At 43.8% G+C, this 19297-nt stretch overlaps 1 protein-coding gene across 1 annotated transcript in view; it reads left to right on the top strand.

The window, feature by feature from the left end:
• The window catches only part of MYO18B (myosin XVIIIB), a 339875-nt gene that overhangs the window by 281650 nt on the left and 38928 nt on the right, over positions 1-19297 (top strand). Inside the window, exons 38-39 of the mRNA XM_072600101.1 lie at positions 10156-10283; positions 16538-16585. Of these exons, the coding sequence (XP_072456202.1) occupies positions 10156-10283; positions 16538-16585 (176 nt within the window). The remainder of the gene's footprint in view (positions 1-10155; positions 10284-16537; positions 16586-19297) is intronic.

Raw genomic sequence — 19297 nt, 5'->3', positions numbered from 1 at the left:
TCCTTGTATCTTCCTCATCAAAAGCTTCCCAGGCATTACCACCTTTCAATCAGTCTTTCTAAGTAACTGGACAATGTCCAAAAGACAGGCAGCAGGAGAAATGATTAAGCAAAGGATCTTGGGTAACCCACCAAGTGGTCTGGGAGTTGAAGGACATAAGTTCAAAACTCAGCTTTGTGACCAAGGACAAGCCACTGAAAAAATTCCTAGCCATTAGTTTTCTGATTCATAAAATGAGGTAATTTCACTAGAGAGCCTCTGAGGTCTCTTCCAAACTTTGATTAATGATCCCCTGTCACTAGATAATTGGGACAGTGAGGAAGCAAAGTAGATAGAGTATCGGGCCTGGAGGCAGGAAGTCCTGAGTTCAAATCTGGTCTCAGACACTTACTAGCTGTGTGACCCTGGGCACCCTGTTTGCCTCAGTTTCCTCATCTGTAAAACGAACTGGAAAAGGAAGTGGCAAACCACTCTAGTATCTCTGCCAAGAAAACCCCAGACAGGGTCATGAAGAGTCAGACACAATTGAAAACAACTCAACAACAACACCAGATAATGGAGAGGTGACTGTTGTTGAAGGACTGTCCCCACACTAGGTCTTCCTAGCTAACTGTCCTCTGGGAGTATTCTCAGTAACAGATGGGCTGCTACTGCCTTTGTTTTTTAATCTTGAGATTTCTTTACTCAGCCTGTAGCCTTCCCTCATGGGAAGTCAAGTTCCTCTCCACTGTGAGGAACTCAGTCAGAGTTTCTGAAGCACCTCATTGCTGAAACTTCAGAAAACCAGAGGGTCTGTTGCTCTAAGAAGCGGGTTAACTTGGGCCAAGGGTTCTAAGAGTCCCCTGGTCCCCAAGCCATCGGGATTCTGGGCAGTCTGAGGCTGAATTTTCCTTTGCATGTTTTTATGAACTTCCCCATTATTCCCCTAAGGCCAGCTTGCCCTGTGATTCTGTAGCTTTCGTTATGGGCTCTGACAGCCAGGCTGGCTCCTATGTGAAGGCCTGTCGCTGCCTGAGCTGCAAATCATCTCTCACCTTGTCACCGCCGAGATGGGAATTTTACAGCTGGCAACTTCAATCAGCTGAAATTTGCAGAAGCCCTGCTCACCTCTCCCCTCCTGCCAGGAGTGGTCCTTGTGGCTTCAGATGCTCACTGTGGCTGCTGCTGCTGCTGCTGCTGCTCTCTCTCTCTCTCCCTCCCTCCCTCCCTCCCTCCCTCTCTCTCTCTCTGTGTCTCTCTGTCCCACTCTCTCCTCCCCCTTTCCTCCTCTCCTCCTCTCTTCTCCTCTCCTCTCTTTCCCACCTCCCTCCCCTTTTCTCTCTTTCTCTGTCTTTCTATCTGCCTCTCTCTCTCTGCCCCACTCTCTCTTTCTCCCCCTTTCCTCCTCTTCTCTCTTCCATCTCTCTCTCTCCTTCCCTCCCTCCCTCTGTCTCAGCTCTGGGCTTTTGAAAAGAAACAAGATCAAATTAAGGTTGAGGAACTGGAATGCTGGGAGAGAGCAAAGGCTTTGGGTGCCTTATGAAATAGTTGACTGGTCCTAAGGCAAACAGTGTAACTGATGGATTAGCCTCAGCCACCACCTGCTGCTTTCCATTAGATAGAGAAGAGTCAGCCATAATCAGGGACCCCTATCTCCCCTTTCCTATCTCTGGCCTCTTTTTCAGATGCCTCAGTCCTTTCCTCAAAGCCTCCATCTTTCCCCTAAGGCAGCTGACATCTTTCTTTCTGAAGCAAATGGAGAATATATAGCTACCCAAAGAGGATAGACCTGGAGAACAGAGAGGAGGGATTATCTCTGTATTCCCCAAGCCTAGCAAATGCCTGGAACTTTTATTTTTAAAGCAGACCCATGAGTTCACTGGAGGAGTAACCTCTTGATACAGATCAGCACCTGCTCTCAAAGACCTGCTAAAGGACGAAAGAAGATAAGGGGACTAGGAGGGGACTTGGTAAGAGGGATTAATGAAAATTTATTGTGTTTATATGAAACAATGGCCTGGACCTTGGATTTCATTGGTGTCAAAAAGGACGAGTACAATCAGAGTCTTAGTTGCCCAAGGCCCCTGAGAGGCAACTGCCCAGGGTGTGTCAGAGATAGGACTTGTACCCATGGCTCTTCTTTACTTAGAGATTAGCTCTCTAGCCACTATTCTATGAGATCTCTCACCTGGCACATAGTAGGTGCTTACTAAATGCTTATTAATTGATTGAATCCAATGAGCATCCATTAAATACCTATTTTGTTCAAGGCATTCTACTTGGTGGCAGGCAATATGGAGTCATGATAAACTCTCTTAAAATACTTTCTACACACAGAATCTTAGAACCAGCTAGACCCTCAGGAGTCGTAAAGTCTAGGATCTTCATTTTATGAGGGAGGAAACTGAGGCCAAAAGAGATAAAGTGACTTTGCCTCAAGGAATTTCTGCTGAGATTATAATTGAGGTCTCATGGATGCCAGGCTATGTACAACAACCTTCCCACTAATACCATTGAGTTGCTGTTCTCTAAGAGGGCCAATGATATCAGTAGGGTGATGTCTTAACTTGCAAGTGAATTGGATTTAAGTGAGGCTGAGCTGTGCTGAGTCATCAACCTCGCTGTCTCCTCCAGAGTCATCAGAATCCAGTGGCAAGATATAGGTCAAGGTAACTGACACTGCTCCCCACCCAATGAGTAGAAGATATGAGGTTTTAGCTCAATATAATAAATAGCAGCTGTCCAACATTAGACTTGGTTGCCCAGTGGAGTGCTGAGCTCCCCGTCATAGCAAGTATTTCAGCAGAGGTTAGATAACCATCTTCTAAAGGTGCAGATGAGAGGAGTTTTCATTGAGTAGGAGGCTGGACTAGGTAACATCTCAGATCCCTTCTAACTCCTAATTTTCTGTGACTCTGGGATGATGTGTGTCATCAACTCTCAATTATCTAAATGTACCTTCCCCACGCAAATCTGAAGTCACTGGCTGGTTTCCTCCGACCTCTGTCCCCACAATTCAGAGGTGCTTTTCTGTAGCATTAGCTGGGTAGTGTAAGACTAGAACATGCTTATTTGATATATTAGCCTGAGTCAGACATTTAGGAAGGTAAATAATGCCCCATGTACTGGAAATAAAGAAAAGAAATAGATTGCATTCTGAAGCCTTAAAGCAATTTAGAGGGAATCATCTCCTCTGTAGAGAGGATTTCTATTTGTGCAGGCAATTGAGAGTTAATGATATGAAGATTCTTCCATCTTTATGTTGGAAGGCAATGCTCCTGATGGTCATTACATCCTGTAAAGGGATGTGACTCTTCAGCCTCAGACCAAAGTCTTTCAAAAGTAATTGTCAGCTGCTGTCACAGTTTTTGCCTGTGGCTCCTCCCTTAGACTTGTATGATCAGTCATTCTGAAACCTTTTCCTGGGAAGAGTAATAGATTACAAATGTCAAGGCTGGAATGGAACTTTGAACACAGAACAGGGAATGTCAGACTTGGAAGGGAACCTAGAATATGAAATGCAGAAAAGAAGGGACACAGATAATTGAATATAGAATGTGTAGACTTTAGTGGACCAGAACCTGGAACGCAACACTCAAGGGATCACTATCATCTTGGAGAGAGAAGTTTTAGTCACAAAGAGGCATATTTAGGCTTGATGTAGAGAGGAGTTCATAATATTAAGAGCTATCCTCAAATGAAATGCAATGCCAAATGGAAGGTTGTGTTTCCCTTCCCCAGAGAGTTTCAGTCAGAGATGGGATGAACACTCATTGAGTATTGGAGAGATTCTTATTTAGGCTGAATTGGCCTGGACTGTCTCTGAAGCCCCTTCTAGTGCCAAGGTTCTGAAATCCTGGGATGTTCCAACCAAGGAATGTTTCTTAGTCTTCAGAATGCTGATATTTCCTCTCCTTGGCAAGGGCAGTGAATTGCCTAGTGAATACATTGCAGTCACCAGAAAACCCTTTCCATGAATGTAGCATCAAGTTCCAGCAACAACTGGAGGCTCCTAGCTGTCTGAGCAGACAGCTTGGCTGCAAGTGAAAGCTCTGACTTCAAAGACCTGAGGTTAGGTTAAGAGATACTCTGGGCCTTGATGTGGAGTGGAATTGAGATGAGGGTCTTGGTTTTTCTTGGACAAGTTTTGATTTCCTTCTTCTAATTCTGAATGAGTAAATAAAATTCACTTTGCTTGAGTTTCTCTCTTCTGCTTGGATTATAGAACCTTGGAATTGGAAAGGACGTTAGAGGTCATAGGATTCTAGATCTAGAGGAGGAAGGGACGTCAGAGGACATCTAGCCCACTCCCCTCCTTTTATAGATGAGGAGACTGAGACTCTCGGAAATGAAGTGATTTTCCCAAGTGACAGATACAAGAGATCAAAGGCAGGATTTGAACTTAGGACTTCTGACTTTACAGACAGTGCTTTTTCCACAGTATCATGATGCTTCCCTGGGGCATTTGTCTAATCTATACATCAACAAGAATCTTCTCTACAACTCTCCCAACAAAGGGTCATCCATTTTCTACTTGAAGGCCTCCAATGAGAAGGAAACTTCCACTCTGCCCCAGGGATTGATAGCCTTCATCAGTAGGCAGTTTTCATCGATGTCAATGCCAACATCCATGCCAATTCAGCAATCACTTATTAAGCACCTAGTGTGTGCTGGGTACTGGAGAGACACAAAGATAAACAAATGATATGTCCTGCCTTCAATGTTCAGAAGTTGCTTCAAGATGAAAGAACGTATGATCAGTGCCAGCAGAGAGGTGCATCATGGGATGGGAGTTCAGAGGAAGGTGAGGCCCCAGCCTACTTGTCCTATTTATTGTGACAGGGAGAGGTGGGATCAACAGAAAGGGAGCAGTCATCCTTTTCTTGCAACCACCTGCTTGGGTAGTCTTCTCTGGGAATGTCTGGAATATACTCCCAGTTCTAGTCTTTATGGCCTTAGTGTGGTCCAAGCCTTCAGAGAATCCTGGCATGCTTCCTTCTAGTTAGAAAATCTCTCTCATATATACAAAATACTTAAGGCAATGCTTAACATTTCTCAAACTAAAGGTTCAAGAAACATAATACCTGGATATTTAAATCATTTTTATTAATAATGCCAGTATTTTAATAAAAGGATGGTCATTTGCCCATCTCTGTCTTAGACCAAAGATCATCATGGTGGCTGATTCAGGGCTAAAATGCCCATTAAAAGAGTGGTGTTCCTAAGGGTGGCAATCAACTCTGATTGGTTAACAATTGGTTGGTTAGTTGGTTGTTGTCCTTCATTCTCAGAGAAGACCAAAATGACATCACCATGATAAAATGAAGTTTCATTGCGAATGACTGTGACTGATCAAAACAATACTTAGCTCAGGATGCTCCACCACAGACTGGGCACAGATAGTCTCTGTGAACACTTCAAGTAGTTACTCCAAATTTGCTCATCCTATGTTTCCTTTGTGCTGTTTCAATTCTGCTTTCCTCATAGTGCACAGTATCCTTTCTGATGTGAGCATGTCTTGCTGAATCATCTTGTGCCAGCATCTCCCATGTCACACAATCAAATCCAAAATTCTTGAGAGAGACCTTGAGAATGTCCTTGTATCACTTCTTGAGACCTCCATGTGATTGCCTGCCCCATAGGAGTTCTCCATAAAATAGTCTTTTTGGCAAGTGTACATTTTGAATTTGAAAAACGTGGCCAGTCCATCAGAGTTGTGTTCTCTGAAGCATAGTTACAATGCTTGGCAGTTTAGTTGAAGCAAAAACCTCAGTGTCTGGTACCTTATCCTGACAGGTAATCTTAAGAATCTTCCTAAGACAATTCAAATGGAAGCAATTCAGTTTTCTGGCATGGTGTTGGTAGATTGTCCATGTTTCATAGCATACAACAATGAGGTCAACACAATGGCTCTGTAGACCTTCAGTGTGGTAGTCAGTCTAATATCTCTTCTCTCCCAAACTTTTCTTTGGAGCCTCCCAAACACTGAGCTAGCTCTGGCAATGCATGTATCAATCTCATTGTCAATGTGTACACTCCTGGAAAGCACACTACCAAGGTGAGTGAACTTATCCACAGCCTTCAAAACTTCTCCATTTGTTGTAACCAGTGGTTCCATGTATGGATGGTATGGTGGTGGCTGATGGAGCACCTGTTTTCTTGGTGTTAATTATTAGGCCAAAATTAGCACAGGCAGCAGAGAATTGATCCATACTCTGTTGCATCTCAGCTTCAGAGGCTGCACTGAGTGCACAATCATCTGCAAACAGAAAATCATGCACCAGCACTCCCTCCACTTTGGTCTTAGTTTGTAGCCTTTTCATATTGAAGAACTTGCCAGCAGTACAGTAGTTGACCTTGATCTGTGTTCATCCTCATTGCAAGCATTTGAAAACATGGCTGAAAAGATCATGCTAAAAAGCATGGGAGTAAACACACAGCTCTGTTTTACTCCATTGGTGACTGAGAAGGTATGAGAGCACCGTCCATCATCCAGAACCTGGATAAACATGCCTTCATGAAATTGACATACAATACTGATGAACTTCTCTGGGCAATGAAATTTTGACATAGTTTTCCATAAGCCCTCATGACTAACAGTGTCAAAGGCCTTGGTCATATCTACAAACGTTGTGTACAGACCTCTGTTCTGCTCCTGGCATTTCTCTTGGAGTTGTTGGGCAGCAAACACCATATTGACTGCTCCTCAGCTCTTTCTGAAGCCACACTGGCTCTCAGATATATGACCATCTTCCAGGTGAAGGATCAGCTGTTAAGGAGGACTCTAGCAAGAATCTTGCCAACAATGACTAAGAAAGAGACCTTTCTGTGATTGTCGCAGGACAATCTATTCCCTTTACCTTTATAGAGATGAACAATGGAGGCATCCTTGAACTCCTGGGGGATGACCTCCTTTTGTCATATAACCTGGAAAATTTCAGTCAGCTTTTGTATGAGCAATGGTCCCCCTACCTTGTAAATCTCAGCTGTAATAGAACCAGCACCAGGTGCTTTGCTACATGAAAGGAGCCTAATGGCCTTTAAAATCTCTTCTTCAGTTGGAAGTTCAGCTAAGGAGGGATTGACTTCAACCTGAGGTAAATGGTCAATGGCCTCAGCATTGATTGATGATGGTCTGTTGAGAACACTATGGAAGTGTTCAGCCCATCTCTCTAGGATCATGTCCTTTTCACCAATCAATGTGGCTCCATCAGCACTGAGTAGTTGTGATGCACCATGGGTTTTTGGTCCATAAATAGCTTCCAGGGAACCATAAAAGCACTTTGGATTGTTACTCTCAGCATAAAACTGAATTTCATCTGCCTTCTTACTGAGCCAGGAATCCTGTATCTCTCTAAGCTTTGCTTGTACTTTGCTTTTGATGGAATTAAATGCTGCCTTCTTAGAGGTGGATGAACTAACTATCCTGCTGGTAAATCCTGTGGAGTTCTCATTTTTCATTTAGCAGCTTCTGAATTTCCCCACCATTTTCATCAAATCAGTCTTGGTGTTTGCGAGTGTTTTGACCCAGATGAGCAAATGCAGTGCTGTACACCAAATCTCTGAAAGGTGCCCACTCCTTTTCTGCTCCACTGTTGCCACCTGTGTGTTGGCTCAACTTTCCCTCCAAATCAGCAACAAACTGTTCACGCTCAGAGAAGAGCTCTAATTTATTGACATTAATTCTTCTGGTAGTCATTTTGTCGTGGGGGTGGCACTTTTGATGAATGTCAATATTTAGCTTGGAAAGGATAAGTCTATGATCAGTCCAGCACTCTGCACCACACACTGCCTTTGTCACTCTCACATCTTGTCTGTCTCTTCTCTTTACAATCACATAATCTATTAGATGCCAGTGTTTCCTATGAGGGTGCATCCATGTAGTTTTAAACAAAAAACAGTGTTGGTGATGAGAAGTTCATGTGATGCACAAGTCTCCAGCCTTAAATGACCATTGCTCTTGCTGTTTTCAACTCCATTCCTCCCAAGACTCCCTGCCAAGTCTGGTAGTCTGACCCTACTCTAGCATTGTCCTCTTTTGGCACATTGAAGATAAGAGTATCTAGATCTTCATAAAACTTTTCTTTGACCTCATCAGGGTTTGTCATGGTGGGAGCATAGGCACTGATGATGGTGGCATGGTGTTTTCTTGCAAATGGCAATCGCATTGTCATGAGTTTGTCATTCACTCCTTTTGGCAAGCATATTAGCTTGCTGAGTAGATTAGTTTTGATTGCAAAACCTATGCCAGCTTCATGGCACTCCCCTTCAGTGTGGCCACTCCAGAAAAAATATCCTGTATCTAACCCAACTTCAGTAAGCTGACCTTCATTTACCAGTCTTGTTTCACTCAGGGCTGCTATTTGGATGTGATACATGTTGAGTTTTCTTGCAACAAGAGCAGTTTGTCTTTCAGGTCTACTGGATTTTGTGTTGTCTATAAGTGTGCACACATTCAATGTGCCAGTGGGGAGTAGAACCATCATTGCAAATGTTTTTGTACATTTTTTTTTGTGTGTTTCTACCACAGAGTGGGATTCCCCACCTCCTGTAGTAATCAGACCAAGGTTGGGTAAGCAGACAATTTTTAGGGCACCTTTTCTAACCCCCTTCCTCACACTAGGAGGTGAGTGGTGTGATCCTTAAAAGGCTTCTCAGATACCCAGGGGAATGTCAAGTCCCACTGTTGCTTTGAGATATAATAGTAAAAGTGTAAATTGGATTTAAGTGAGGCAGACTTGCATAAAGTCATCAGCCTCACTCTCTCCTCCAGAGTCATCATAGTCCAGTGGCAGGACAGAGTCAAGACGACTGGTCATGGCTCAGGATGCAGTAGATGATCTTGGCATTTTTGGTGTTTAACCCAATTCTAAACACTCCACATCACTTGCTTGAGCTGCCTTCATGGCAGAACAAATTGTTCTCATCCGCCCATTCCAGGGGAAGTCTTCACATGCTAGGCATAGATACCCCCCTAACTCACCAATGGGTTTGAGAACCCTTGGTTACCCTCAGTCTGGTTTGGCCCGCCTTCCAAAATGATTTACTGGAGTATGGCCACTGTGCATGCTGCAGGTTTTTGGAGCCACAAGTGAGAGTTGAGTGGAACAGAAGGACACTAAAGGTGGAAAGAGCCCTGAAAAGGGCTCAGCAGTCATCTCACCAAAGGTACTGGTCCTCCCTGAACACACCTTACACTCCAGTTAACAATTAATGAGAGGATGAATATTGCAATGAGGAGCTAAATCTATTCAAATGAACTTTGATGGTATCCTTTACTTTTAAATTACCCCCAACCTTGGGCAAACTGTTCAAAGAATTTATCCCTACCCGAACCTGAGTGGGATGTGAACAAAGAATGTTAAGAAAGTTAGTCCAATCTCATTATGAGCAATATTCTGCAAGAGCCTGAATTTATGAAATCAGGGCTTTAGAAAAAGGGGGGAAATCTGGATCCCCCAAATCACTGGTTATTAATAATCATTTCTCTTATAATACCAAAGAACTAGAAAGAAGTGGATGTAGTGTGTCATCAGGAGTCCTGAATTCACATCCTGCTTCAGACACTGTCTAGCTGTATAACCTTTGGCAAGTCATTTGACCTCTCTCTGCCTCAGTTTCCTCACATGTAAAATGAAGGGGTTGGACCAGATAGATTCGAAAGACCCTTCCAGTTTAAAATCCATAATTCAATGAATTGGAAAATGACAGAAGAAATGATGTTACCTGGATGCAATGAACCATTACTATGCCATAAGAAATGATGACTGTTACCAGTTCTGGGAAGCATGGGAAAAAATGATTAATTGGTGCAGAGGGAAGTAAACAAAGGCTCCAACAAGGTCAATGGAGAGCACATGAATGAAACCCACATGACAGCAATGCTCAATAAGTACAGTGACCAAGCTTAGCCCCAAATAAGGACAAAAATTCCCTTCCCTTATTTGCAGAGCTGGGGACTTCAGGTATGGAACACTGTCTAGAATACCAGATTTGGTTGATACTTTGGCTATGTTGATGATTTTTTTTCTCTTTCCTTTTATTTATTAGAGGGGATGGCTCTCTGGGAGGGCAAAAAGGGAAGGTCCTATTGGTAAAGGAAGGTGACAGTAAACTCAAAAGGTAGAAATAAAATATTTAAGCAGACTGCCAATTTGTGGCATCTCTGTCTTGCAGGAGAAGCATGTGGAAGAGCTCCTGGCAGTGAAGTTGACATTACAGGCTGACCTGGAGGTATCCATCCGGCGAATTGCTGATCTGCAGGCTGCCTTGGAAGATGTGGACTCCTGTCCTACTGATGACAGGTAACTGATGGGTTTCCTTTCCCAGAAAGTCAGCAGATCCCACTTATCTCTAGAAAACTTGGGAGGCCTTTGAAGTGTGAGGGAGGAAGCAATTTTCATTGTCTTGAAGCTGTGTAGCATGGGCCAAGAAATATAGGTCTCTGAATGTTGTGGCAGTAACTGGCTGACTTGGGGGAGGAGAGGGCCGAAGGGCATGGTCCATCTTAGGATCATTCAGGTCATCCCACAAGCATCAAAGTCAGACTTCCATACTATGAGGCCAAACTTATGGGGCTAAGTATAGAATGAACACTGATGTTGGACCTAGAGGTTCTGGGTTCAAATCTTGCCTTTGCTACTTCTTTCCAATGTGATGTCTCTCTCCATCCTCAATCTGATGTGCTTACATCCCACTCTGGGCCCATATCTGAGAAGCTCCTAAGCATATAAATGACTTTCTGGTTGGGCAAGAATTCCTTTTGCTTCAAGGTCTCCTTGTGATTCTGCCTCGTTTGCCTGCCTAGCTAGGGATCTTCTCCTTTGATCAAGTCTCTTTGGTTTCTGTGGTTCATAAATCTGAGAACTGGTGAGATCCTAAGGAATTGTCTTACCTAGGTTCCCACATGATCATGGCCACTGAGGCTGAGGGATATCAAGTGTCTTGTCTGAGGTCATCTAGCTTGTCAATGGTGGGCCTGTAAGTGGAATTCATCAGCAAAGATCTATTGATCAGGTGCTAATTAATGTGTAAAATGACGTACTAGGTCCCCAAGGATAGGTGATCTCTCACCATTATAGGAAACATCAAGTTTCCCACTTGACAACATTGATTTCTGATTTCGATCTGGCTCCCAACCATGTGGCTTTTCTTGGATCTTTAGCAAACAGTTGCTTCTGGGTATTGGACTTTCCAGGGATGAAAGTCTCAACAGGGTATAATGGGAAGAGTGTCAGCTCTGGAACTGAGGGTCCTAGCCTGGATTCAAATCCTACCTCTTGAGATTTACAGTCTGTGGGACCTCAGACAAGTCATAGCTTCCATGGATCTCCGTTCTTTCATTTGTAAAAATAAGGGTGTCATACTAAAATGGCCTCTGAGGTTCATTTCTGCTTTTCATCTAGGAACCTTGATCCTCTTTTCTTTTCATGTCTCTGCCTTTTCTCTATCTCTCACCCTTGGCTCTCTGCCTCTCTAATCCATCTCTACCTGTGTCGGATGAGAATCAATTGGTCATTGATCACAGCCAACGTCTGAACCAAATGCTTTTATCTATGGTTCACAAGAGATGCTTGACTCAAGTGTTTGAGCAGATTTCAGCAGTTCTGTCCTCACTCCTGGGGAGGCATTTCAAGGCATGAATTCTGCTAATGATGGGCCATGAGCATCACAGGATATACATATAGTAGGTCCTTAATAAATGTGATTTGAAAAGAGCCATCCTCTTAATACAAGACCCACCGGACTCCACCAGAACAAGCAATTCTATAGGGATCTGGAATGAGGGAACACATCAACACAGTTCTGATGCCAGGGGAGCCTGTCTTCCTGGATCACTTTTCTAAGCCTAATCCCAGATTCCTTCTCCCACCTTTGTCCCTCCCCCTACAATTCATGGAGAAGCTAGAAGATAATCATAAACAGATAATGGCATAATTACTGCTTGTGGGGTGGGGTTCAAAAAAGAATATCAGGGCTGGGAGGGGCCTTAGAACAGGGGATGTCAGAGCTTGGAGGGGCCTGAAATAGAACCAAAGAGTATCAGAGCCAGCGAGGATCTCAGAACATAGAATCCAGGATGTTACCTCCAGTACAGACCTTATAAAACACAGCACTAGAAAATGAAGGGGGAGGGGGCTAAGGACCATCTAACCTCCTTTATTTTACATTTGAGGAAGCTGAGGCCCACAGAAAAGCAATGACTTGCCAGATGTCTGCTAACTCTTCAGGGCCTTTTATTCTAATGAGGTTGGCATGACTAGTGAGCTTGCCTTGAGGGTCCTTATGAAGAGACAGAAGAAAGAGTATTGGATTTGGAGTCAACCAACCTGGGGCATAATCTTGACTGTTATTTACTGGCTGTATGACCTTGGGCAAAGCACTTAACCTCTGGGCCTCAGTTTCCTTCTCTGAAAAACGAAAGGATTGGGTTACCATCAGTGATCCTATACATCTATGGAGATGCATTGTGGGAGAGGCAGATGTGCATCCCCTCATCGGGATGGGAGGGAGCTTTTTAACCACTTCTATGTGTGTGGGGGGGGAGACGGAAAGGGGAGGACCATTTGAGGCATCCATGGAGGGGTCCAGGTTTGGGCCTCAATATTAGGGCCCTCTCCCTCCTTCCTGGCTCAACAAGTTCCTGCTGCTTGCTCTAATTGCCTCTTCCCCAGCTTCCAGTGTGAGCCCCAAATCAGCTTTCCAGTGCAGACACAAGCTCATGAGGAGGGTCTTTGGGAGAATCAGTCAGATTATAAAAAGTCACATTTTGCTGTGTTGGGAATTAGGCTCAAAGGTAGCAGGCCTTTCTTTGACTCTGCCTCAGCTACGTGCTCAGAAAGGTGGACCAGATACAACTTCATAGTTGGAATTTCCATTTCCCAACCCTTGGGGATTATATATAATGAGAAACAGTGTTAGAATATGGTGAGAGTGCTAGATCGGGGGCCAGGAAGACCCAGATCTGATTCTTATTTTTGAGAAGATATGACTTTACTCTGTGCCTCAATGTCCTCATCTGCATAATGGAGATGATCATACCAACCTATTTTTATCTCAGTTTTGAGATGCTGCACTCAAAGAGATTTACAAACATGAAAAGTCTACAGAGATACCAGTTCTTGTCATTGTGGGAGCCATCATTAGTCAGTCATTAAGCATTTAGTAAGCACTTACTGTGTGAAGGGCACTGTGCTAGTCTCTAGAGACAAAAACAGTTTCTGTTCTCCAGCAGCTCACAGTCTGGTGAGGGAGACAATGTGAAAATAGCTCTGTAGATTCTAGAGTAGATACAGAGTAGAGTGGAAGAAGAAGGCATGGAGCTAGCAGCTGGGGTGGAGGTGGGAAAAGGTGACAGCAGGGGCTTCTGGCCAAAAATGAGACTGGAGCTGGATCTTGAGGAGTGTCAGAGGGTGTTGTAGTAGGTGGGAGTTTGTCTGAGATGTGAAGGAAGCCAGGAGGGAAAAGTGATGAGGAGGGGAGAATTCTGGGCTGGGGACATAGCCACTGACTATGTCCAGGATAGAGTCTCTTGTTTGAGGAACAGCCTCTGAATCGTTAGATCATAGTGTAGGTGGATGGAATAAGGTGTAAGAAGATAGGAAAGGTTAGGGACTAGGTTCTGAAGGTCTTTGAAAGACCTTATCAGGCACTGGGGGAGAGGCAAAGATAAGTCAGATAGTAAGCCCTCAAGAAGGGCAGCTCGGTGGTGCCATAGTGCACAGAGTGCCAGGTCTGGAGTCAGGAAGATGAATCTTCCTGAGTTCAAATCTGGCCTTAGACACTTACTTGCTGTGTGACCCTGGGGAAGTCACTTAACTCTGTTTGCCTCAGTTTCCTCATCTGTAAAATGAGCTAGAGAAGGAAATGGCAAATCCCTTCAGTATCTTTGTCAAGAAAACCTCAAATTCACAGTTCATCACAAAGAGTCAGACATGACTGAAATGTACTCTCAAGGGGCTTACTGAATGATCCAGGGGAAAGATCATTACTCTGCTGCCAAAATTCTACGTTCAAATCCTCCCTCTGAAGCTTATTACCTGTGTGCCTTTGCACAAGTTACTGAACCTTAGTTTCCCCTTTTGTTAAGCGTTAGATGGCCTGCAGCTCCAGATCTCTGGGTCCCTGAGGTTATAATGATGACTAGCTCTGAGGGAGGCCATGGTGACAGATATCTCAGGGTCCAGTGCCATTGGAATCAAGCAGTCACTTGGCCAGAATCCTGATTCCTAGGGCAATCTTGGAGGAGCATCAAGAAAGTGAGCTCATAGCTTGGTTCTTGGTCTGGGGAGGCTTCTTCAGGTTCAGCTGCCTATATCTCCAGTCATGGTCCTCAGGACAAACCTGACATTAACCATCTTAAATTTTTAAGAAATGGACATATTTCAACTGACTTTGTTTCCTTTTAGCCCTAGGTTCAAGAGCCCTCAGGGGGTCTGCCAAGAACTCAGCCTAACCCCAAGCTAAGAGAGAGTGAAGGCTGTGGCCTCCAGGAGAGAAATAGAGACATGGGGAGGAGTCCACATCCACTTCCAGATGGAGGGGAGGGTCTTTTCTGTGTCTAAAGTCATAGAATCTTAGAGTTGGCAGGGACCTAGAGGCTGCCTAATATAGTGTATTCTTTTAGTGAAGATGGGACTCAGGCCCAAGGTAACACAGGTAGTGACTGGCAAAGCTGAGATTTGAACCCAAGTTTGCTGGCTCTTGTTTTTCTACCATGCTACAAGATGATTCCAAATTCATCTAAATATCTATCTATCCATTTATCTAGTCTGTCTATCTCTATTTACCTCATCTGTCTGTCTGTCTCTCTGTATCCATCTATATACCTATTTTGTCTATCTGTCTCTACCTTGTCTATCTATCTATCTATCTATCTATCTATCTATCTATCTATCTATCTATCTATCTATCTATCTATCATCTATCTATCTATCATCTATGTAGTCTGCCTAGCCTCTATTTACATTGCCTATCTGTCTGTCTGTCTGTATCCATCTACCTCCTTATCTTGTCTATCTCTATCTACCTTGTCTGTCTTTCTATCTATCCATCCATTTATCTATCATCTATTTATCTATCCATCCATGTCTATCTATCTATCTATCTATCTATCTATCTGTCTGTCTGTCTGTCTGTCTGTCTGTCTGTCTGTCTCCATCTATCATCTATTTGTCTGTCTTTTCTATCTATCCTCTCTCTATCTTCTCTATCTATCCTCTAACTCATTTACCTGTATGTCTCTATCTACCTACCTATCTTCTCTCTCTCTCTTGTCTGTCTGTCTATCTATCTATCTATCTATCTATCTATCTATCTATCTATCTATCTATCTATCTATCTCTCTATCTCTCTATCTCTCTATCTCTCTATCTCTCTATCTCTCTATCTATCTATCTATCTATCTATCTATCTATCTATCTATCTATCTATCTTTGTCTCTCTGTCTTGTCTATCTGTCCTTCCATCTAGCTCTCTAGCTTTCTTCATACATTATCAGTGATACTGCTAGAACATTGTCCCCACTCTCTGGGGGAAGGGTCACCCTCTCTCCTGCCATGAGTTCACAAAGGATGGACACTTCTTGGCCCCCAGTGTCACAAGTGAATTTTCCTGGAGTGTAAGAATTCTTAACTATGGTCCTGAGACTGACCGCATGGAAAAGTGGGAGAAGCAATGACCTGAAAGTTGGGAGATTCATATTTTAGATCCAGTTCTATAACCAAGCAGCCACAAGGTCTCTGGCAAGGTCTTTCCATAGAATCTCTCTGGGCCCTTCCAGCTGGAACACTGCAGAAGTTCATGTTTTGGAGGTCAGTTCTACCTCTGACATGGTGATTGGGATCCAAGAGGGAGAAAGGGTAGAAGTCATTTCAGTTCAGCATTGACCTGGACCTCCTAGCAGGACAGCCAGGGAGCTGTAGAAATTGGGGGAGGACAGAAGCTAGACTCTGTTCTAACATTACTTCCAGCTCTAACATTCCATATTCTGAAGCCTTTCATTTTCAAATTCCCTGTTCTAAGGCCCCTCCCAGCTCTAATATTCTCTGTTCTAAGGTTGTTCTTTCATTCTGTACATTTGCTGCTCTTTTAGGGGCAGGTACAGTGCTGACTGATGATCAAAAGTTTCCCCCCCCCCCCCGCCTCAGTATCCTAGGGGATTCTAGAATCAGAACTAGGAGGTGCCTTTCCTAGGGTAAACTTCCAGATGAGGAATATGAGGTCCCCAGAGAGGATGTGACTTAGCCAGAGTCTCCCAGCTAACAGAGCTGGGGTTTGTTCCACCCTCTTTGCCTCCAGTGCTCCTTGCTTCTTTCATCTCTGCTTCCTCATTTGCTGCAGTCCATGGTGTTTTTCAATCTTCCCTGCCCTATAGACAAAACATCACACTCGATGTCCATCTCATTTCACATTCCATTTGGGGACATTTCAAGGGGCCTGTACCTGGCTTCCCAGCTATTGATTGGGAAGGGAAGAATTTTAGATAAAAGTCATTTGGAGCCAAGGGCTTGTGGTTCAAATGAATCTTGACTGATTCATATTTATCCCTTTCTCCTAGTGTCCGGACAATGCTGGAATCCTCCCCTACTCAAACCCAAAGAGAAATGTAAGTGAAATGGCTCGAAGGTTGACTGGGCATTTTACCATGAGGTATGATGGATCGATCCATCACATTCTGGGAGCATATTTGCTGACCACATGTCAATATCCACTTAGAAAGGCTGCCTGGGTTCTTCCCTAAATGGGCCTTTTGAGAGATGTGTCTTTGTTGGAGTGTCAGATGTCAACCTGAAAAGCAAAAATAGATAAGGCTGGATATCTCAATCAAGGTACTGACAAATCGTTAACAAGTTCCTTTGATGAGTAAGTGGTAGTCCCTTGCTCTGAACTTGAAGGATGGGGAGGTAGTGCAAAGCAAAGTGTTTACGATCTAGTTGGTAAGACAAGGTTCATGTGATAGAATGGTAATAGATCAGGAGAGGCAGCATGGCTCAATGGGTAGAGATCTTGCCTTGAAGTCTCTCCCAGCTCTGATATTACATTGGCTAGAGAGCTAAGGCTCTCTGGGCAAGTCACTGGATCTCCCTGGGCCTCAGTGTCCTCATCTGTAAAATGGGATGGCATAATGGGTAGGGTCAGGAAGACCTGAGTTCAAATACTTCTTCTGACGCATATTGGCTGTGTGACTCTGGTTAAATCACTCAAGCCTTTATTACTCAGGCAGCTCTCAAAATCTCTATTACAGAGGAGTTATCAGTCTTCCTCAGTGGAGACAGTGTCCATAATGAGAGTTCTCCTCCACCGAAGAAATCACTGGTGTGGAACAGTGAACAAACAAAAGTAAATTCGAGTAAATGCTAGTAACAATTAAGTATTACAAAGCACTTTGAATGGATTATCTCACTTGTTCAACTAATCAACCTTATTGTAGAGACTGGAGTATCATTACCCCCATCAGTAGCAAAATAACTCTTCCTCCATTAATTAACCATTCAATCTATCAGTCAATCAAAAAGCACTTACTATTTACTGTGTGTAATTATTAAGTATTCACTGTTAAGTGTTGGTGATACAAAGACACTTGGGTTTCCCAAAAGTGGAACAGTCCCTGCCAAAATTTATATTTTAATGAGGAAGATAATTCCTCCATATATGAACAGGTACAGAAAGATGAAACAAGGTGTTTCAGAAGGGGTGTCCTAGCAGCTGGCAGTGGGGGTGGAGGTGCAGCGCTGAGAAAAGCCTCCTGCAGAAGGAAGGGTCTGAGTTGAAGCAAGAAGGAAACCAGAGATTCCTAGAGGCAATGGGTGGTCACTGAAGGTTATTGAATAGGGGAATAATATGGTCAGACCTATGCTTCAGGGTAATATCTTTGGCAGCTGTGTGAAGGGTGAATTGGAGTAGGGAAAGACTGGAGGCAGAGAGACAGTCCAGGGGAGAGGAGTAGTGGCTTGAACTGTGTGTGTGTGTGTGTGTGTGTGTGTGTGTGTGTGTGTGTGTGATTGGAGAGGACATATTCCAAGGAACTGTAGAGATAGAAACAATAAGAAATGCGAACTTATTGGGTATGGGGAGTGAGAGAGAGGTTAAAGTCAAGGACGACAATGAGGTTCAGTGACCGGAAGGATGGTGGTGTCCTTGACAGTAGCAGAGGGAATTTGGAAGAAGAGCAGGCTTGGGGAAAACATAATGAGATCTGTTTTGGACATCTTGAGTTGTCAATGCCTTTGGGAAACAGGGTTTGAAATGTCCAGTAGGCAGTGGGTGCTGAGAGACTGGAGCCCAGGAGAAAAAGCAGAACTGCATTGTTGTTGGTGGTGGTTCTTAAAGAGGACCAATGACCTTGCAAGGGGGATGATATACATCTAGGAGCCTTTTGTATTGAGATGAAAACGGAACCTAATTTGTTAAGAGTCTACTATGTGCCAGCAGCCCCTGGGCTTAATTCTCAATACAGAGACAAAAATGAAATGTTCCCTGCAGGAACTTCAGTAGTATAGTAGCAGCTCCATAAATGCCTGGTGTTTCAGACAGCACACACAAATGAATATGAATGGAACATATACAAACAAAATTGAATACAAACTAGTTTGGAGAGGGAGAGCACTAGTTGTCTGAGGGATCAGGAAAGGCTTTCTTCCCCTCTCTCACTTTCCCATGTCCAATCTGTAACTAGTTCCTGTCAGTTCTACTTTCCCAACATCTCACATACATGTCTTTTGTGACTCTGACACTGCCCCCATCCTGGTGCAGACCTTCATCCCCCCTCACCCAGACTATTGTAGCAGTGGCTGGTGAGTCTAATTCTAATCCATTCAAATCTATCCTCCTCCATTCAGTTGTCAAATGGCTAGGTCAACCCTAAAATACAGCGCTGACCATAACATCCCCAGCCCCTCATCAATAAACTCCAATAGCTCTGTTACCTCCAGAACCAAATACAAAATTCTTCATTTGGCTTGTAAGTCCCTTCACAATCCAATCTTGGCCCATTTTCCCTAGTCTTCTTGCACCTTATACCCCTCCCCCCATGTTTTGAGATCCAGTGATACTAACTTTCTTTGTGTTCCTCATACGAGACCATCTCCCAATTCTGAACAGTTTTATTGACTGTCTTCAGGACCCAGATAAAATGCTGCCTTCAACAAGAAACTGTCCCTGATCCCCCTTAATGCAAGTGCCTTCATCCATTGATTATCTCCAGTTTATCCAGTATATGGCCTGTTTGCATTTAATTTGTGTGTTTGTTTTCTCTCCCATGAGATGGAGAGCTGCTTGAGGACAGGGACTATCTTTTGCCTTTCTTTGCATCTCTGGC

Source organism: Notamacropus eugenii, chromosome 4 (assembly GCF_028372415.1).
Source record: "Notamacropus eugenii isolate mMacEug1 chromosome 4, mMacEug1.pri_v2, whole genome shotgun sequence".
NCBI lineage: Eukaryota > Metazoa > Chordata > Mammalia > Diprotodontia > Macropodidae > Notamacropus > Notamacropus eugenii.
The sequence above is the reverse complement of the archived record's forward strand: the minus strand, read 5'-3'. Positions and strand labels throughout refer to the sequence as shown.